This window comes from Periophthalmus magnuspinnatus, chromosome 11 (assembly GCF_009829125.3).
Source record: "Periophthalmus magnuspinnatus isolate fPerMag1 chromosome 11, fPerMag1.2.pri, whole genome shotgun sequence".
Lineage (NCBI taxonomy): Eukaryota > Metazoa > Chordata > Actinopteri > Gobiiformes > Gobiidae > Periophthalmus > Periophthalmus magnuspinnatus.
Window position 1 is genome coordinate 16,730,013 of NC_047136.2, and position 22,157 is coordinate 16,752,169.

General features: G+C 36.6%; 1 protein-coding gene, 1 long non-coding RNA gene and 1 other non-coding gene across 3 annotated transcripts; 2 read left to right on the forward strand and 1 right to left on the reverse strand.

The window, feature by feature from the left end:
- Positions 1-108: 108 nt before the first annotated feature.
- sacm1la (SAC1 like phosphatidylinositide phosphatase a) lies at positions 109-20,072 on the reverse strand. The gene is made up of 20 exons (XM_033975430.2): positions 19,999-20,072; positions 14,643-14,740; positions 13,641-13,715; positions 13,368-13,495; positions 10,047-10,196; positions 9,269-9,328; positions 9,165-9,198; positions 8,960-9,061; positions 8,153-8,238; positions 7,981-8,067; positions 7,397-7,465; positions 7,240-7,319; positions 6,664-6,762; positions 6,360-6,498; positions 5,475-5,544; positions 5,132-5,204; positions 4,697-4,790; positions 3,928-4,020; positions 3,780-3,837; positions 109-3,573 (listed from the first exon to the last, which is right to left on the reverse strand). Exons 1-20 carry the CDS (start codon positions 20,025-20,027, stop codon positions 3,437-3,439), a joined length of 1,761 nt encoding a protein of 586 aa, XP_033831321.2. The 5' UTR covers positions 20,028-20,072; the 3' UTR covers positions 109-3,436.
- Positions 20,073-20,507: 435 nt separating this feature from the next.
- Positions 20,508-21,947, forward strand: LOC117378404 (uncharacterized). The gene is made up of 6 exons (XR_004541997.1): positions 20,508-20,566; positions 20,795-20,961; positions 21,086-21,158; positions 21,330-21,361; positions 21,533-21,580; positions 21,854-21,947. It is a non-coding gene; the product is annotated as an uncharacterized LOC117378404 (long non-coding RNA).
- Positions 21,401-21,466, forward strand: LOC117379178 (small nucleolar RNA SNORD52). The gene has a single exon (XR_004542060.1). It is a non-coding gene; the product is annotated as a small nucleolar RNA SNORD52 (small nucleolar RNA).
- Positions 21,948-22,157: the final 210 nt, after the last annotated feature.

Genomic DNA, 22,157 nt, shown 5'->3' on the forward strand with positions numbered 1-22,157 from the left:
CTTACTGTGAGCAGGCTTGCATCTCCACAAACCTGACTCATATTTGGCCTGGAGGTTTTACATTTGAAATTACAGACTACACTGAAAAATACACAGGGAGATTGAGCCTTTGTATGTACAGATTTGATTTTATTTCTTTATTCATTTATTGATCTCATGCACACAAATCAAATTACCTGCCAAAGTTGAATAAGTTAGTGTGTGTTGAGAAGAATCCTGTTACAGCATAGATCAGGTTGTGCATTAAAAAGATACACCCAAGTCGTAACACCGCTACCATATTCTCAGTACAGTTAGGTACAGATGAGGAGGCCACAGTATTAGGCACACCTGCTGCTACTACTAATACATTGAATATTTCCTGTTAACACAATTTGGTCAGGCATACCTAAAACTGTGGCCGTCAAGAGTAATCCATGAAAAACATTTACAGGAATGATTTTTGACAATGCAAAAAAAAAAAAAAACCCAAAAAACATTAAAAACACCTGGAATGAATCAGATGAAGGCATGGTGAAAATAAACATAAAATATACCATTTTAAGATTACAAATATTATAATTATCCTTAATAATTAGCCAAATACTTGTACTGTATTTTATAAGGCAGTAATACAAGAAATTGGGATTTTTTTGTGTGTATGTGACGTCATATCCAAACCTCTGTCAGAAAAAAAAAAAATTGTGAAGATAAAATACTGTCAATTTCTTCTAAATTTTTATTTTGGATACAATACATGAACACTGAATTTGAAATGTAAATGTGACGATTCCTCAAAATTCATTTTTAGTTTGTGTGTGAAATGGGTAAAGAAGTTTTGGTATTATAAATTCCACACAGAACATGGACTATTTAAAGAGGTATAGTTACAATATTCAGTTCATGAAATAGCATTTTTACACAGCAGTTTTGGTCCATATGCGTTACTTTATGTTTATACAAGCATATGCCCTGGCTTCAGACCTCAAACAGAAACTAAATATTTAACTAAAATGCAAAATGAACGGGTGAATTGAACATTGAAAAATATAATCTATTCTACAAAGTATTGTTTTTGAATAATTGGCGTCATATTTTCTGGTTAGACAATTTTCAATATTTTTGCATTCAATTTGACAAAGATAAAACGATGGGTTACCTATTACAATATGAATATATTAATGTAATAATACAATTGTAATCACTGAAAAACAGATATACAATACTAATTCTAGCATTCTTGTGTTTGGTGTCATAATTTCAGATGGACAGCAGGAGCCTATACAACCCTAAGGACAATTCAATATTTTGGAAAGAATGACTATTATGAAACAGAACCCAAAAGCTTGTTGTTGTAAGGCTCGAGTGCAAACTGCTTTTTTTCTGGTGAAGGGTCTGACACCTTTTTTCTCCATGGAGATGTAAGTGCTTTCCACAGTACAGCTTTATTTCAATGCGTTCAGATGTTCAGGCGGGTTTATCATACTATTGTCTTTGAGTGTCTTAATGCCAGAGTTGAAAAATCTGAACTTTTGGTGAAAATTTTCAATGCATGAACATGTTTCAAGCTTTTTCCCCTCAAATGCAACAGCGTCCAACTAGACACATCTGACTGATTTTGATTCTGTGATCGGAACATAGCATTAAACAATCTCCCTGGAACCAAACAAGACACACCACCAGACCAAGTTACAGGTTGTGACCAAGTTACAGGTCTGATCTGTCGAGAGGTGGGCTGCCTCACTGCATGTACTGGAATAAATAGAAGATTGATAAGTTTAATAATATATTGTGTAACATTTCAGGCAAAGTAATAACATTACGGTGGAGAAAAGCATGTGGCAGACTCTCCACCAGTAAAGTTACCTAGTCACCTTAAAAAGAAAAAAGTCTCAAAATGTTTAGGAAAAAATGTAACCAGAAAACACAACGCCAATTTGCATAACCATCTGTAATAATGTATAAACTTATAAATGTCTGAAACCAGGTTAAACTATGAACATATTTTAAAATGGATACCTCTAATATCCAGCAGCACACTACATGGTGCTCCGATGTGCAAAAAAAACAACAACCAGCTTCCAACAGGGAAAACTGGCTCTCTGCCATCCCATACGGAGCGACCATGTTCTACTATACAACATTTTAAGGCTTGATACATTCAGAATGAACCATCCTGTAGCCAAGTCATTCATTTGTGTGTGCGTGTATGAGTGCGGCATGTCGAATGAGGCCAGTAGGGGGCGTTTTACAACATTCTGGAGAATAAATACAGATCGTACAGTGTCTAGAATAGTTTTTTTTTTTTTTTTGCATAAGCGCACCATCACCTAAAAGAAGGAAAATTATGAATAAAGTGAAATGTGGTGTAAATGATAATGTTATGAAATGAGTGCAGTTTAATTAAAAGTTATACATAAGCACAAGTTGAGTTTATTAAGTTGAGTTGGGCTTTTGGTAGGTTAAGCAACAATGTTGTGGTCTGTTTAACCATATGTTGGATAAATTATCTGTATAACTTGTAATTAAATTTAAATCCAGGTACACTGTAAACGAGATGTAGGCAATCTCATTCATTTTGGATGAAAATATAGACAGCCTTCAGATTTGTTTAATCCCGATTTAGACTTGGTTTGGTACAGTTTTTGGGCCTGTTTAGTCAAAGTTTAGTCAAAACATTTTTTTTGCAAAAATATAATTTAACTGTATTTTGATAGCACTTTATAGCAGGTAATGGCATAGTATTAGCATGGTAAAAGAATGGTTATAATGGCACAGTAACAGCATGCTATAATGCCATACTCAATATAATAGAATTAATTCTATATCATTTCCTTGTAATATAACTAACTATGTGTTTTCATGAGTAATAACCATATAATTACCATTTATGAATCGTTCACACTGATTTAATCCTGTCCTGATGTGGACTTGGTTTAGTCCTGTCCCAATCCTGATATAGTCCTGGTCTATCCCCGGTTCAATTCTGAGTTTAGTTCCAGTTTAATCCCAAATAAGGATGTGGTTTGTGGGCAATACTTGGGACTAGATTAAGTGCTAATACAGATTAGGATTGGTCCTGTTCTAGTCCTGGTCTAATCCTATTCTAATCCTAGTCTAGTCCCAATTTTGATGAGGTGATGTTGTCAAGTGTGAACACGTCCATAGTTACTATACCATTTCTATCCTTTTACAAAGCTATTACCGAGCTGAAAAGTAAAGCATAACCAATATTACTTTTGAGTTTGCCTACCTCTAGTATGCAGCTAATGCTTTCAAATTTAGAACCTGGAGTGATTGTACGTGGATGCTGTCAGTACAGAGGATTGGATCGGTCTGGTGGAGGGGTAAGGAGAGGGGCAGAGGAGGGTGAGTGGGAGGAGCAAAGCCGAGGCCCTGCCCAGCTCCGCTCCCTCTCAGACACACACGCGGACACTCACACAGGCACACACAAACTTCAGTCCAACTTCTCCTTGTGCACCAGCTTGGGCGAGTCCACGAAGTCCTGGCCGTTGTACAGGATGATGGCAGCTGTGATGGTGCTCGCTGCGCCCCAGAACATCACGTATGCCAGTGTCTCCGTCCACGTATCACCTGGGAGACAAGTATGGATTGTTTAAAGAGGGCTATTATAGCTTAGTGCCATGTATAACGTTGTTCCCTCGTCATGTAGGGGAAATTTTAGATTAAAAACTATTATGGTCTTAATGGGCACTTTTACCCTAAAGTCTTACATCCCTTTGCTGCATATTTAAGCAACAGTAGCATAAAGAGATTATATTGTTGACCATTTGACGTACCAGCCATGAGGAGACACACAATGCACATGGAGAATGCCACCAGCATGATGATGGGCAGCTGCACACAGAGCAGAACACACTCAAGAAATCAAATTCAGTAATGCATTATCACTAATGTAAACAATAATACATATATGTAAGAACTGACAGTGAGGAACTTCCAGTCCTTCTGCTCACGAAGTGGAGTGGGTCCATCAGTCTCGTCCACAGCAAAGTTGCCCAGGAACAGGTCAATGGCATCCTACAGAGACAAAGAACCTCCACTACATGTCTGCTTACAGTTTTAAACAAATAAGATCATTCAACAAACAATGCATGAAGTTATTTTTACAGTCTTAAAATGAACTAGGCCTGTTGTCCGTGTTTTTAAGTTATTTGCAGCAGTCCAAAGTTATTGCTCACTTATTAATCCACACTTATTATAGACCAAGACCAATCAGTTACAGGCCCTATAAATGTAACCTAGGCTCCATTGCAAAAAGTTTTAAAAATACATTATGATTTATTGGAATAAAGGCTATCTGTTTAGTTTTTTATTCATTTGGTCAACAGATTTTTTCACATAACTGTGCACAACATTTTTCATGTAATAAAGTAAATCGTGTCTTTCCCCAGTACAGACATAATGTAAATGCAGCTCTTATGGTCGAAAATCACTGCGTGTGCTATGTACTGTCTGCATTCAATTATAAACCAGGAAGTATGGGTCATGTGCTGTTAGTCTGCAAAACTTCGATCTAGTCTATTCAAATTATGAAAAGCACTTATAAACTCTGTGAATAATTAAGATGCTAGGAATGTGTTAGCAAAATGAGGGATAACTTGAACTGCTACAAACTATTTAAAATGAACTAGTACTGTTTTTCACATTTTAAAAGTTTTTTTTAAAATGGGAAATACAAAATGGCATAGCATACTTGTCTGAAGCCGTCTGAAAAGTTGTTTTTGTAGTAACGGATCATGGAGTTCCAGCCGTCCATCAATAGTCCCCACTGGGTCCTTTTCCCTGTCCTGGAGGAAGAAACTCATTAGGACATGGTAAACCCAAAATACTGTTCTTTCAATATCAGTTGATGCATTATCAGATCAACTTTTGTTTTAGATTAACACAACAAAATGTCATTCATGCAAGATGATACATGATGGCAATTGAGTTACATATTTTTGGCTGCACAAAATTCTGACCTGTCATCTAGCTCAATTTTAAACTCTAGGCATTTGAGAACGTGATTTCATGTAACCCTTCCCATTTTAAATCTGGTTAAACTCGATTTCGATCTGGAACAGCCTGGTTTAGACCAGGTTTTGGTCTAAACCACTACAGTAGTGTGAGTCTAGTGTAGTTTCAGTACCTTGTGAAGTCAGTCTTGAGGGCCCCGGTTCCTGCATACTGCACTGCACAGGCATTTGCGTTGTCGGCCCATGCTGTTGGGACACAAACAAACACAACAAAACATCAGAGCATTATCATAACTCTCGTGTCCTAGCAAGCAACAAAAACAAATATTTGGAATTCAGATAATTGTGTTTCACACAATGCAAACTGCGAGCTACAACTTGAATTATTATTTTTTAATAAAATTTAAAAAAAAACATGCAGTCAATATGGTGTGTTTGAAGTCTTTACAATGGGATATACTTCTTTAAGTGCAACCTCTATTGAATCTGATGATGATAATATTGCACAAGACTCACCATTCTTGTAGATTTTCTCAAACTCAGCCTGCTCTTCGATTCTCTGGCCCACGTTCAGGACACCCATCCTCTGTGGGCACAAACATTAGTATATAGATTAAATTGCATATGACAAGTCAGATTCCCTAATACACACAGCCAAGCAGAAGGGGTGTTCCATCTACTTCCGGAGCTGGCAGACTTTATTTATTAATTAAATAAATAATAATTGATGGGGAGAGTGCATGTTAATGAACATGATTCAACATGAATTTAAACATGCCAGATTATAGCCAAAGGCTAATTTCCATCCGCTGTCCCAAGGGCTGGGTCATGAAAGGGTCAACATAAAAATTGCACAGTTGCACAGTTCCCATAATTGGGACATGGGGAGCAGATGTGTTACCTAGCAACCACAATGGACGAAACATGATTAGACTAATAAAAAATAAGTAACTTCACCTTTATTTTATTAAATGAATGTTTAATCTGTCACAAAATGTGTTCCTTGCATGTTATTTTATTTTATTTTTAAGCATATCTTTTTTAACTTTGTGCATGTCCTTATTTGTATTTGTATTTATTCAGTGTGTTTTTTTGTTGCACTTTATCACCGCAGTAAGTTCCTAGTTTCTGAACTGTGTTCACAGATGATGACAATAAATGTCTTCTGATTCTGATTCTGAAACTGTCCCTGTATTTTGGATGGAATTTACACTTCCTCTATTTTTACACTCTTCTTCTCAACTTTTTTCAACAAACAGCCACTTCACTAAAGTAAAAGTATGATAAATATTTATCACAGGTACTACCCACCAAACCAAGTCATAATTAGAGAAACATGAAAACCTTTCTTATGTGCATTAAGCTCCTGGTAGAATACACTTCCAAAGGTTGAGCTTTTACCTGGAGCTGTGCCTGCAGAGAGCGTCGGGCCAGCAGACTCTGGATGACGTTGGTCCTGTCCAGACAGTCCATGCAGTTACTCCTGAATACACCCTTCTGCTGGCATAACGTTTTACCATCTGCATTCACCATGAAGAAGCTGAGGGCAAAAAGACAAGAAACATTTTTACACCAGCTTTCTTCTGAAGTGCACTGGTAGTTTTTATTGAGTTACTTTAGGTCTAGGGTTTTGGCTTTCTTTCAAAGGTACTGATTGATTTACATATTTTAAAATGACAGTATAGAACATAATAAAGTTCATTACCCATATTCATCTTGTGTCTCTGCCACTGCGTCCACCAGGATCTGTAGCCGGTCCCATCTCATGTGACTGCACTCTTTGTGGAAATCAAAGGCTATGTAACTGCAGAGACAAGAGTTGATGCTTTAAATCAAGACAACTTTAAATTGTTTTCAGACTGTAGAATAGATGATACGGTGTCTGTGTCTGCCAATACTTAAGCATTTGTGTCGGGTTTCAGATGTCATCACAACATCCTACAAGTCAATCATATCATTTAATTTGTTTAAATGCAGATTTTTGTTGTTACATAGTAAATGATATACTCAATTCAACATTTGTGAATTTACATCTTAAATGTTTCATAGTAAAGTGTAAAGATACAATGCAATCAAATTTGATCAGATTCAGAATTCAAACAACTGCACATTATTGACTGCACTTTGGACAACCGCCCCCAGTTTCTTTTTCACATAGACTTCAATTGGTTAACCTGTGTGAGGCTCTGATTGACTGACAGCTGGGTTTAACAAATCACAGTGAAGAAGCAGATGACCTCTTAAAGGCAATAGAAAAAAGGAAGTGTACTCCGTTTCTTACTTGAGTAGACCATTGCCCATTTCAGAAGCCATTCTAGCAAAAGCTTGTTCTAGAGGTTTCTCAGATCCTTTCTGGTTCACCTAGACACAACAATAAAACACAAAGTAACAGCAACTGGATATTCATGTTAGTATATATACATTTGAACATGACTTACCAAATTTAGAATCGTCTGTTTTCCATAAATGAGGACTTGTGAATCAAAATGTCTCTGGAAGCCGTCAATCTGTACATATAAAAGTGTTGAGTATGTGTGACAAATAAAATCACTAGATATGATATTAAAAAGGGCCTGTACCTAATTTAAAAGTATTCTACTCAAGATAAATGCTCTTTACATCATTAAGTGTATCATAAATTGAGACTTTAGTATATAATCTCTGCATTTTACATAGCATTTTGTTGTGTATCAACTAATACAGAAGCTACTAACAGGATCACCTTTTTTGGCCAATCACACAGAATTTTCACTAAGCATTCTGGGAAATGTCCACTATCTTAGACACTTTGTAACTCTTGAAAATGCATCATGACAGAGAATAAAGAAATCAAATAATTGGAGAACTACAAGGAAACATCTTCATGGCACTATACCAGACAGTTCTTTCTGCCATTGTGATGTTGCACCATGACACAGAAACGACTAAGTGAGAGGCTAAAAGTTCAAACTAAAACATGTCCTTGACTCATGGTTCAAAATCAGGTACAGGCCCTTTCAAATTTGATTGTTCCTGGTCGTACATGTTTGATGGTTTTACTGATAATCGGTTTGGGCTTGTATTTGAGATTAGGCCTCTGGCTCCAGTAAAATGGCATGGACCCTCGAGTCTGCATAGAGAAAGACGCAGAAATCCAAACACTGATAAATGATTTTTCTTTTATTAAGACATCGTGTGTGGTGTTTAGTTCTTGCCTGTACAAAAGAGGCTTTAGATCCCTCGTACAAAATGATCTGCTCCGTCTCCACAAAGTTAGCAGCGTGACCCTCCGAGTCGATGCCTGTGGAAGAAGTTTCAGTTAGACTTCACAAGGTAGGGAAGATGAAAACAAGTATTCAGTTCAAGTAAGCAGATATATATGTATATGTATATATAAATATATGACAGTAAAAATCGATCTTGTAATATCATCATTGCTATGATTGGCTGTTTTGGTAATATCATCATAATATGGTCATTCAGTGCTCCTGTGTTTAATGCAGCTCTATGTTCTATTCTATGCTCGTCAGCCTTTGTAATCTAATATTAGAATATCTTGATATCCCTGAGACCACACAATCAGCAATCATGTAATCAGTACACTGCAAAACAGACACATAGGAACATAAATTTATCCCAATTTTAAAACTGCCATGAGACTTAAATTTGTGTTAAAACTGCCAGGAAATCACAGAGTAGGCCCAGCCTAGTTACTTCTGCAAAACAATATTAAAGAGACCACATGTATATGAAAGGTGATAAGATCTAAATAGTGACATATTTCCCAAAATTACTTGCTAACAGTTAACTGATATTTGATGTAACTGTAATACATTAACAATGTCGGTGCGGTATTGCAACTTGTGCATGAGTTTCTTTAAACATGCAATACCAGAGATATATATCCATCCAGTTTTTAAATGTTTTAACACCTTCATTTGTTCCCTTTAGACCTACTTATTCTTAATTTTACTTTAAATTAATCTTGCTATATGAATAGTGTGAGTGCCATACAAATGTACCTCTGACGTAGTATCGGACCCCTGCTCTGAAACAGCTCCTCCGCGAGATCAGGATCCACTCAAAGACTTTACCGTTGATCCGGCACGGCTTCATGAAAATGACTGAACGTGAACCATCAAAGAAATAACTCGACATCAAAATATATCTTGTACCGGTAAGTACTTTTAAATGTCAACACCAACACTTGACTGTAAAAAAGGATACATCCATGGACAACAGGGAGAGCAAACCTGTGGAGCTGACCATAAAAGAATATGTTATAAATGTGTATGGTACAGTTAATATGAGCTGGTCCATAGTGTCTTTACCTCGGGTTGTGCTGCTAGTTCTCGTAAGAGGTTACCGTTCCAGACAAATCTTTGATCCGCCTGAGAATGACAAAAGGACGCAAGTTTACAGACATTTTATACAAAATTTCCTTATTTCAGTAGATTATATATATTTATATATGTATATAAAATATATATTGCTCTAAATAATAAAAATATTTTTAAACATAAATTGTAAATCCTTTTTCAAAACCACAAATTGCCACAAGATATTTTTCCAAAATATATCATTATGTTGAATGGGAATATTTCACCTGGCAAACACTAGATTGAAATGGAAAATAGTCTGTATTTCTGCTAAAATAGACTAATATATGTCTGTCTGTGTTGCCATTTTTGTTTTGGTTTGTTTGAAGCAACGTGGTTTGGACATAAGTCAACTTTAGTGAATCGCCCAATGTTTCAATGTTCCATGTTACTTTTAAAGCCAGTGTGCCTTAGTCAGCTTTCGTCATACCTGATGCCAGAGGAACCACAACATTGTACTATTGAACCAAGAGTGAGACAGTGTGTGGGAGTCTTCTTAAAAAGCCAATCAGACTCACTTTCAGGTACTGTTATGTATGAAAATGTCTTATGAATACATTTCAGAATCAGTTCATTGTTCAAATGAGTATCTAGATCTTGAGTTTTAGTGTCAAAATCAATTGGAATCTAAGTAGTGTATATAAATATCTTTAACTGTACAATTCAAGGGTACAGTATTGTTTTTCATAGTTCTTCCCATTGTCTACATATTCTGCTGAGTTAGTCTCACCCGCTCCAGCAGGCTCATCTCCTGGAAGTCTGGGCTGGTGTTGGCCAACCTCTGCAGCGTGTGCGTCAGGTCGAAGTCTGTGCAGAAGTAGAAGCCGTCTGTGTTCAGCACGTTGTTGATCATGGACAGGAAGGTCTTATTCTCCTGGGACTGAAACAGGACACAGACATGAATCGGTTATCTGTCAGAACGGTACATTTTACAGAGGCAGGGGAATCTACTCTCCTAAAAACATAACCCAAAACACCAGTGGATCTGCCAGAGGACAAAACAGATATCCTGTGCTAGTTCAGCTGAAAATGCAAAGCTTAAAGGCATTATACCAGATTTTTACTATGTTAAAAATGTGAAAAACAAAACTAGTTCATTTTAAACGGTTTGCAGTGGTTCAAGGTTATTACTCACTTCCCTTATGCATTGAACATGAGCATCCTAATTAACATATTCAACGCAGTGAGTTTTATTTTAAGTAGACCAGTTTAACTTTCAAAGACCAGAACAGAGTTGCTGTCACAGGTAAGCTAACAACAACTAGCATGTTAACACTTCATAATTTTTGGACAATAAAACACTTTATAATTAGATGCAGGCAGTACACAGCAGACATAACTTAACCTCAAGAGGTACTTACTCAATATATCTGTATTGGGGCAAAATATTTGCTCAGATTGTGCGGGAAAAAAATTATAAATCAGGTACCGGGTCTTCAATATTGCCATTTAAATAAATCTACTGCAATGTAGGTAACCCCAAGACCCAGATAAATTCCAATTGTCCAGAAGTATTCATAGAGGCATTTGGGCAACTATAACAATCTCACAATTTAAAGCCACATCATCTCTAAAGGAATAATAATTAAAATGTGAAAAATGTAATCTTTAAACAACAAAGTGTGGTAATGTCCAATACTCAGAAAGGGCTGGTTGAGAGTTGTGAAAAGTGCTTACAAACTTACAGTGCAGTGTGACTAAATGTGACTAATTAGGGTGTTCAGAATACACAAGGTAAGTGAGGAATAGATCTGAAACCACTGCAAACCATTTCAAATTTAACTACTTCTGTTTTTCACATTTTTAAAACCATAAAAATCAGCACCTTTAACATCAAAACTAGTGATGGGCAATACAAGGTTAGAAACTAGGGCTGAGACCGACCAAAACAACTGTCCATTTATACAATATGGAATAGATTTTTTGGTAAATACTATGTACAAATGTTCTGAATATACTGAAGCACTAGAATGGACAGGGTTTTGAAGTATAGTCTTCCACAGAAGGATTCAGTACAATGAGAACTACTTACTGTAAATAAGACTGAGCCTGTACTTCCGGACTATGAGAATTGCATAGAAAAAAAAAAAAAAAACACCTTCTGAGTGTTCTAATTATTCACAATGATAGATTTATAAGTGCTTTTCACAACTCAAGAGACCAGAGTGGAGTATTTCCCACCACTGTAAGGCTAACAACAACTAGCATGCTAATCCCACACTTCTTAATTAGATGCAGGCAGCACACAGCACATTTATTTTTTACCTCAAGAGCTACTTATACAACATCTGTACTAGGGCAAGACAAATACATGGGAAAAATCATGTAAAGGACCTTTAAGCTGGACTTTGATAGGTTGACTTGTGTAAGACCTTTGATGGTTGCTGCCACTCACAATTCTTGCTGTGGTTTTTGAGCTTTGTATATCCCTGCAGAGCTAATAGGATGTGTGTAAGCCAGTTAACCCAGCGCACGAAGCTAACATTAGCCCTTTATAATTACAATGGCTATGTTTATATGCATGCCAAAAATCTGATCGTGATCTGATTTCTGGAGGTATTAGATTATTGACATGTCAACAGTTCCAACTAATGTGATTAATCTGATTTCTCTCTGATTGTTCACACCTGTGCAAGTTTTGACAAATGAAATTATGCAGAAAAGGGCAAACTAATGTTCAAACCTTAACTTTTTTTTGTCTTTGTCACAATTTTTTTTTAAATGTCTTGTGTTTGGAAGACAAAAAAGCCCTGTACCCAATTTTCCCTGTGTATCTGAGGAAAAATTTGTCTTTCCCCAGTACAGATAAATTGTACAAGCAGCTCTTGAAGTCAAAATTAATTCACTGTGTACTGTCTGCATCTAATGATAAAGCATTTTATTGTCCGAGAACCAGGAAGTGTGCAGTTAGCATGCTAGTTGTTAGCATTATCAGGACAGCTTAACTCCACTCTGGTCTCTGCAAGCTGTGAAAAGCACTTATAAACTCATTTGGGTGAATAATCAAAATGCTCGGAATGCATAAGGTAGGCCTAAGTGAAGAATAACTTTGGACCCTTTAAAATGAACTAGTTCTATTTTTCATGCTTTTAAGACAGTAAAAATCAGGCACAGCACTTTTAATTATTGGGTTATCTGATTATTCTAATTATCTCATCTCACCAACTCAACTCTATGCAGGAATGTCTATTCTTGACTCATCCATTGATACCACTAAAGCGTAATAATGCATGGACTATTTCGTGAAACTATGAAGCACAATCCCGGTCTGTAACATGAGAGGAGCACACGGCTAGACTAAACCAGCCTCAGATCACAGAGGATTCAAAAGTCAAGCTGTTCAGTGATGGCTCCCTGATGGTGTTGAACAGTAATGATCCAGGCAAAAATAGAAATATAATTAGGAGGAGTGGAGTGAGTCAGCCATTTTGTACCAATCTTCTCCCTGAGCACAGTTAGAAAAAGATTATTTTTTTCTTCCATCATGTCTAATAATAGCGTAAGCAGGGTGTACAAGTGAAGCTGAGAATTTTTTTCTGTCAATCTGCACAATGTGGGTAAAGTGTCTTGCCTAAGGATACAACAGTGGCAACTGGTATACCTATTCCTAGTGGCCTCCCATCCAAGTGTCATTTTAATGTCTTTCTTACTCTGTAAAGCACAGTGAATTACTTGTACGAATGTGTACAAATTGTACTATATAAATAAACTTGTCTTGCCTGCTAACTAGGCTCAGCCTTGTTTAGCTTAGCTCTGACAAGATGGGGTTTTGACAGGCAAGTATGGCCACTTTATATGTGACCATACAAGTTTAAGATTTTTTACAATGAATTAAATTGTATTGTCCTGCAGATAAAATGTATTGACTAATTGCAGTGGGTCGCAACTGGCAAGGAATAAAACTAAAAGTAAAGTCTTAATATTTTGAAGAAGAAAAAAAAACACTTCCAATAATCATACAATATCTTTAGATAATTGACAGGGGGGTAACTTTCACACTATCAAGAAATGTACATATTGTTCTATTATCCTGAATGTTGTGTTCCCTTACCTGTATTTCAGACAGATGCAGCACGGTCTTCTTGTAGGAGATGATGTCAAAGTCCACAGCCTTCCACACGGCGTGTCCCATCAGACTGCCAATGTTCTTCTTCCTGGTGATGACGATCAGGTACATCCCTGAGACACACACAGGGTCAGACTGCACATCCTCCAGAACCTCCACAGCATTCACAGGTATTCACAGGTACACACAGGTACACACAGGTACACACAGGTACACACAGGTACACACAGGTACACACAGTACAAAACAGAATAGTACCTGCCACCAGCCGGATGGTGCCCATGATGCCACAGATGGGTCGTGTCACTGCTGAGGGTGGGACATTGTTTCTCCCTGAAACAAGCAAAAACCAAACACTTAATTTTAAAGCCATAGTATGTAACTAGTTTCCCCCAAAATAGCATTTTTTTCAATATTACATTGAAAAACAAAGAAAAACGCTTACTTAGCCTGGAGGAGGGCCTCCTCCTGCTTTTTTCCATGAAAATGTTCCTTTGGCAATAATATTCCACAGTATGGCATAAAACTTATCTATCCATCTCTAACTCTGAGGTTTGTGGAGATGCAAATCCATTCACAGTAAGGACATATTGTGCCCTTAGAATTATACGTTTATATCTGAAATTTTTGTCGAAATTGCGTTATTCATATATTCTTGTTCCTGGGTGCCTATTGTGCACTATATCACTGTTTCACATTTGACTTTTAAATGTGTAGAGCATCCTCTAAAATAGTAGTTTGATTTAAATAAGTTGACCACTGGAATATAAGTTCTTGTTGTGGCATGTTTTGTAGATAGATCCTTATAATTCCAAATTAATTATGCTTTTTCAAAATTGGAAGTTTCGATTTGCAAATGACCTCTTCCCAGTACACAAACTCTCACAAATTTCATTTTCTCAATTTAGATGCCCCCGAGGGTGGCCTTATTTTCCATGTACCAAATAAATGTACATCATCTTTTGTTTCTGCTGTACAAGTCAAAACTTTAGATTTAAATATCTCAAAAGGTTCTATGTTAATTCTAGGTTCAGCGTAATTCTAATTCTAAAGAGGGCGACATGTCTATCAAGGTTTTCAATGCAATATATATTCCAAAAACAGAATATATGCTTTTATTTCTATTTTTAACTGAAAAGTTACACAATGGAGCTTTTGGTGTTAATGAAACAAAATACACTTTAAAAAAAAATGCAGAGCACACTGTCAATATAATAAGATGAAAGGCTTTTGCATGAATAGGTTTAGTGGAGCTGTCACCTGTGAGGGTCATCTCATTGGAGACCCTGTCGATGGCCAGCACTGCGTCTGCACCCTCATCACACGCCTCGATGTAGAACTTCTCTGGGGTCGTGTGCCTACGATCACACATCAAAACAAAGACATATTTTAAAAAGGTATGCATTAGAGATGCCCCAATATATTGTAGTTGTCCAAGTAATTGCAGTCATTGCGATTTGATAACAGAATGTCCTCGACAAAGAACAAAATACCCCGTCTACTTCGTGTACCTGTAGTTTAGACCTCTACAAAATATGTTCTGAAATGCATGGGATTATCATTATCAATTCATATGTCAGCCTCCTCTCGAATGTTAAAGAATCCTACTTTTTAAACATATAATGCAAATCATAATACTTTATTCAATTTTATCCTGGTGTCCTGTAAATAGTAAATTTTTTCAAACGTTTAAGTCTGAATTACAAAATCAAACGCACATTTTTACTGACAAGGTTGGTTCCATTGGTTCAAAGTGGGTGATTTTTAGGTCATCCATGAGATTTGTTTGAATTTATAATTTGTAACAAAGCAAAGCCACGAGTTCAGACATGGCCAATAGTAAGCACTGAGGGGTCATTGTCACTACACAAAGGGTCAAAGCTGAAAAGCCACACTCAAACCACCTGAACAACTTAATGGAATTTATGAGTCATGTTAAAGTAAATACATAGATAAATATCAGGCTGAGGACAGCAAGATGGATGGATGATTACAGATGGATGATTACAGACAGCATGTTAAGATCTTTACTACGATGTAACTACTTCACCGGAGGAAAAGTTGGTATTTGTGTCTTGAAGGTAATGTTAACTCTATCAATCTCAAAATAGAACATCAAAATATTAATAATTATACACTGATGTTGATTTTTGTGATATGCAAGATAATTAACATCAATAATTTAATCATTTTAATTTCAGTTGGCACTTGGTGGACTTGGGCCATTTTAAAGGAGAGGTCTACAGGGCTGCAACAAGTGAATCGATTAATCACGATGGATTATTCAAATATTTTTTAGTAATAGAACAGTAATTACTATTTCAGTAATCGAATAATCATTAAGTGGTTTATACATCCAAAACACGTCATGAGCTGAGAGAAGACGTTTTATGACTGAGACAGACTAGAAAACAAATGACACAGGAAATGTGTAACATTTCACATCACCTTTATCTGCTGAAAGGAGCAGCAACATGAGTGAGAATGGGCTTAAAATGTGCATCAGTTGTGATCTTTTCATGATCTGACTACACAAGAGGAGTCAGAGTGTGCATGTGCAATAGTCGGCTTTGGAACATGGAACTTTTCTGTTCATTCTGATCTGAGGAGTGAAGAGAAATATGTGATTCCTAGCCTCCTCTCCTGTTCATTCCCTCCTCCTCTGCCAGTCGCTCCATGACCAGAGAAAGGAGGCTGTTGGGTGGTGTATTCCCTTGTTAATTCAGAGAATTAAGTTGCCTGATACTTTTCCTGATGCGTGGTGGCCTTAACTTTTGTTTCCGTGTATGGAACAGGCTGTGCGTAAAAGAAGGCCCTAGAGCTGCAACAGAACTCTGCATCCATGCGCAGATTTGATTGGCAAATTCTCCTTACAGTTTGACAGAGAGTATGGGATGGGAGAAAGAGGAGAGAGGGTCAAAAGTAATGAAGGAGCATACAGCCAGAACCCACTGAAAACCAGCTCAAGAAGAGATCTATTCTTGTTAAAACATTCAAAATTATTAAAATTAATCCTAAAGAGCAATTTAATGCGTCTTTTAAACCATACCAGACAGAGGCAAATTATTTAACACAGATATGTGAGTGCATATACTGAAACTTTTGATTCAAGTGTTTCTTTAGACATTCTTGGAGACAAAGCTAAAACAATTCGATCAGATTTGTGCACGAGTGCAACTCAGTGCCAACTCTGGTTAATCACTTTGATGGAACGGAACTGAGGATTTGATGAGCCCGGGTTGCCCAAATAGGCAATAGGTCTTTGGCTGGAATACCATGGAATACCCCAGTAGCAATAATTAAAAGTGCTTTGTTTGTGTTTAAAGAATTTATATTGAAAGCCATTTGTATTAGTTTTAATAAGACAAAACGTAATAAAAAATTGGGATTGAACAATATGAAATATTAATAAATATGTCTGTCAACATAACTAAAACTGAGACATATTAACCAGACCTAGTTGTTGTTGATTTGTTCATAATTATTAATAACAAGAAATTAAAGTTTGCACTCCTTTCTTGTTTTTTTTTTCTTAACTGCAATTTTTAACATAGTAAAAAATATAAAAAAAATCCTTTCAGAGTGCATATATAAAACATGTCCAGCAGCAGTAAGCTCTGAGACAAGACTGAAATCTGAGCTGCTAAACTAATACAAGAATCCCATGCATTTCAGAACATGTTTGTAGAGGTCTAAACTACAGGGTTAGCAGCTTTTACACAGAATGAGACTCCATGGAGGCACAGGGAAGGCATCTGACACACAGGGACATTTCAGAACATGTCTGTCGAGGTATAAACTGGTCAGATAATTAATAATTTTAGGTCAGAGGGTCAGACCTAAAATTATTATTAATAATAATTTAATAATAATTGATAATATTATTAATAATTATTATCAAATTATTTATATTAAATAAACTCATTAAAACTAGATATTTTTCCCAAACCTAATTAAAACAATTGAATTGCAATGTGAGTCTTGAGCTCTACTTAGCGCTTGAGCTCTACTAGATTCCTATACGCAACAATGGCCTATTATTTTGTATTTTCCAACAAAACAATCAGTACAATTAGTAACACATGTCTACTAATGAATAACCAAACTAGAACCCATATCGTACGTCTACAAAACAGTTTTGGAAGCTGGTCTTGATGACTGGACCATGAGTTAAACCACAGAGCAGAAAAATGTGACCTGCTTTGGGATGACGTCTGAGGCTTAGGGCTGTAGGGCTGTAGCCAACACTTCACAGTCGGAGGGCTGCATACAAATGAGCCATTGTTGGACTCTGCTAATCAAACATACAAACATACACTTATGCTACTGGAATGGTCACACTTATGCTACTGAATGTGTCACTCACTGCTTTAGACCAACAAGCCATTGTAACTTACAGACAGGTTATAACTTATGGGCCAGTCAAAACAGTAGTATGAAAATGTATTGTTTAATGGATGATCTTTTGCACTTCATCAGAAGTGTGCTAAAATTTGCCAATGTTTTACCCACCTCAAACAGGTAAGATCAAATCTGGCCACACGCTGCCCGAATGGCACTCTCACCACACAGCAACAAGGTTCTCGGTTCTACTCCCAGGCCTTTAGGTTTTCCCCATTAACTCAAAACATGCAATAGGCAGTCCTCCAGCTAAGGTAGTCCTGACCAAGACTAGCTCAAAATCTGATGCTCCCGAGGAGATGACCCAGTGGCATTGAAAATGGATGAAATGCAGAGGACAAATTTCCCTATGGGGACAATAAAGTGTATCTTAACCTATGTGTCTAAGCCACCTATCCTGTGTCTTAACTAGCTTAAAAAATATACAAGCAAGGTCCACAGATGTGAAGTTGTTGTAAAAGTTCACTTTTATAAAAGTAAATATTTATCTTAAATGGAAACATGGAGCTTTTTAGCTCAAATTTCCATTAGAACTCGCTCATCTATTGGAGTATCAGACCATTACTGATAACTGGAGCAATAAGCAAAACAAACTCAGATATAATTGATATCAATATTAGCACTGATATATCACCTATTGCTACCAGTGATGATAGTAGTAGTACTTAGAAAGACACTTGGTATGAGGTGTTTGAGAACAACTATGGTAAAGAACGACTACGGTAAAGTTGGTATCTGTTGTACTTTGTGAGATATGCAAAGCACAACAGTCATGGCTTCTGACATTTACCAAGTTCCACACACGCTAAAACTGCAGAACTGTTTACTTCTACCTGAACTGTGTTAATCTTCTGCATGTGAAGTTCCTTGGGTGTAAAGCACTGCAAGGACTGCAAGTTCTTAGCAAATTTTAAAAGTCAAGGCTGATATTTTAAGTCAAAGTATGTTGATCGTCTGTAAAAGACAGAGCCTAATGCTTATCATCAAACATTCAAACAATGCCAATTGTTTAATTATACAATAACCCTGCTCTTTGCAAGTAAGAAAGTAAGGGAGTAAACGTGTTTCATAATAATCCTTGATTATATCTATTTAGCATTTTCTTCAACATCTCAATTTTATATATATATATATATATATATATATATATATATATATATATATATATATATATATATATATATATATATATATAAAACAACAACAACAACACAAATTAATCTAATTAATTTGATTAATTGTCTGTTCCTACTTCAAACTAATACATTTACTCCAAACAAGCCTACATATATTTTCGTGTGCACTTGTAAATAATTATAATTTTCTGTCAACTACTATGAAATTGCCGTAAAGTGAAAAGGATAACTTCTTGCCAGTGGTGGAAAGAGTACTGAAAATTTGTACTCAAATAAAAGCACAGTTAGATGTCTATACTACTACGAGTACTAGTTATTAGTTACTTTTACACCTTTTTCATTGATCAAGCTTCATATAAAACTTTTTTTTTCGTTTTAAACCTCAATCTGCACGTTCTCTAAGCAGCAGCAGTGTCCAAGTAACACACAGTGTACAGGTACCAGACTCAGCCAACAAACCAGCCTAAGAAGTGGAACAGTCGTATGATCAAGGGGTGTGGTATGAAAACTCAAGATTTCAGGCAGGAATGTCACAATTCATAAAGATAACACAGATCAAAAATACATCACGAGTAAACTGCATTAAATTTAGTTACCCCACACATGTCAACAAGAGAGTGTCCTGACGACTGCTAGACCTTTTTGTTGTCCAAAACAAACAATATGTGCCTTTTCTTACTAGGATTGCTAAATAAACATCCTTTGTGGTATTACGAGCAGAATGATAGCTTAGTAACTTGCTGATGGTGTGTATTGGTGTAACAAGTCACCTCTTTTCACCATCTACAATGGAGGACTAGCTAAATATATACGCTAGTGCCAATATAACGATGCCAATATAACGATGCCAATATGAGAGGTACATAATGAATGAGTGTGCGCTGAAACTTGGCTGGGTCTTGCTCTACCAGCCGAGCCTGTCAGTGAACTTCAGCCGCTGTGTCATGACGCTAACCCGGCTCCTCCATCTGTCTCCATCACCCCCTCACCCCGCTACGACTAGCTTAGCATGTCCCGCGCCTAGATCAAAAACACAAAAGTATGGAAAATGTGGTATACGGTATATTTCAGTTACTTACAAATTGTATCTCTCGTAGGCGGTCGCCATCTTCGCTCCGTCTACCTGACCTCGGTGACGACAGCAGTAGAGTGGTTTAGTCATGTTGCCAGATCGGAGCCAAACATCCCAATAACTACTGTTTACAATACTATGCATCGAAATGAAGACTTTACTCTCAACCTGGCACTCACGCAGGAGTTCCAAAGTCAATTCGGTATGCCTTTGCACACGTATTTTTACATAATTTGGCATTTATGTAATAGTTTATACAAACGTTAATTTTGCTTTGTTATGTCGTTGTTTTTATTTTTATTTTAAAATTCACGCTTTCTAAATCTCGCCCTAATTAAAACAACCATAATCATAGTTTTCAGCCATTCAATATTTTAAATTTTAAATATATCATAATTACATATAGTTTAGTTCAGTCGTCGCTATCGAACATTCTTTAAAAACTTCCTTTTGTCATTTTGAACAGGCATTAGTTAGACGGGCCAAGAACGGGGTCCTTTGAAGGACCTCTATATAAAACACTGAAGCACGTTCTTCTATCCTGTTCAACGACGTGTTCTTAGTGTGATACCTGTGTAAGTTTTCAATGCGATTTTCCTGCTCGTTTTGGTTATATTGTAATTTAGAAGGCCATGAACTTTGGGATCACTACTATATTTTTGTCTTTAGAACTGTTGTTAGAATATTACTCTCTTATTACTGTCTGTACCCCTTAAATTTCTTGCAGCACATGGCAGACATAGGCCTGGATTCAAGATTCAAGAGTGCTGTCCTAGCTAACCATGTGCCGTCTTTCTTTTTAGGGTCCTGCATCTGTTATGATTAGTTTAAACCCTGCACATCGGAGGTGTACATGTGAAGATGGAGTGGGCTGACAAAATGACTCACGGTGGTCCAAAATGGGCTAATTTAGCTTTGGTGGGAATCTTGTGAAGCTGGAAGAGGATGAGCAGCATTTTCAACTTAAAAGGTTAGTTTTAGTCATGACCAGCAGTTTCACATATTTCCTTTTTAATGCATTTCTCCCGAGTATAAGATGAACTCAATATAGTGCTATAGTTTAATGATTTTTTATTTTTTATTTTTTTTTGCAGTGAAATTGAAAGGCTAAACCCAAGAGATTTACACTATGGAAAGATGAAATGTCCATCAGCCATGATATGAAGGGTGAGTACAATGAACGTCATAGTTGTGAAATGAGAAATGCTACTCTGATGATTCATTAGACTAGAGTCTCTGAAATAAAATGAAGCTCTTTCACAGTGCACTGAGTTGGCAGCACTCCTGTAAATGTATACAAGCATAATATAAATAGATCTAATAACCTCTTATTTTTAGGTGGCCAGTGTGGTGACTGCTGCAGCTTAAAGGTAAATTCAAAATACTTGGTGTACTTCTTTTGGAGAATGTGGGACGATGATTTCTTAGACTAGAGTCTCTGATAAACATGAAGACTTTTCACAGTGCACTGACCACATCCTCTTTTCATCTTAAAACTAGTTTTTAAAGTTTGGTCTAATGTTACTTCCCCCCCTTTTCAGAATCTGCCGCGTAAACCCCATTAGACTCGAATGGACAAGGACTGCTTTGTAAGTACTGTCTACTTGGTCACTGTCACTCCATTTGGATTGAATTGAGTGTTTACTTTGGGTTATCTTGAAGTTTAAAGTATGAAAATTGAAATGCCGGGATTTAGTCTAAATGGGAAATGCAATCCTTAATCCAGAGTTCAATGATGATTCAGTTTTTCGGTTCTACTGACAACTACTGAAGTTTACTCGCAGCGCACTGAGTACTCTGGTCTTTAGCAGGAATATGTTTAGCAACATGATATTCTGAAACTCAACTTGTTTTCTTTTTAGGCACCCCTGCAGTGAAGTAATGCTGTATATCAAGAGTGCTGGAGGCTTGAGGATGTTGATTCTATTGAAAATGTCTGTAGAGTTGTCATATCTAAACTGCAAATAAACTAAACATTATTAATGTGTCTTTCATTTAACTTGTATTGCAGGATTTGTTAAAATGTAGTAGCTGAACAAAATTAAAATGAAACTACAAGGTGTAAACATTTTTAATTTATGAAAAGCTGCTACTATGGGGAAAACTATTGGCAGGCGAAGCTTTGACTTGTAGCCTAAAATTAAAGACAAACTGAAGAGAAGATTT

Bases quoted from the DNA above. Each gene is read 5' to 3' on its own strand.
- sacm1la (XM_033975430.2), bottom strand. From the start codon at position 20,027: ATGGCGACCGCCTACGAGAGATACAATTT. The intron at 7,466-7,980 runs GTACGACCAGGA...TTATATGTACAG, and splicing joins TCAGTAAAACCATCAAACAT to ATTGACGGCTTCCAGAGACA. The intron at 4,021-4,696 runs GTATGCTATGCC...TTGTCTCTGTAG, and splicing joins TTTCAGACGGCTTCAGACAA to GATGCCATTGACCTGTTCCT.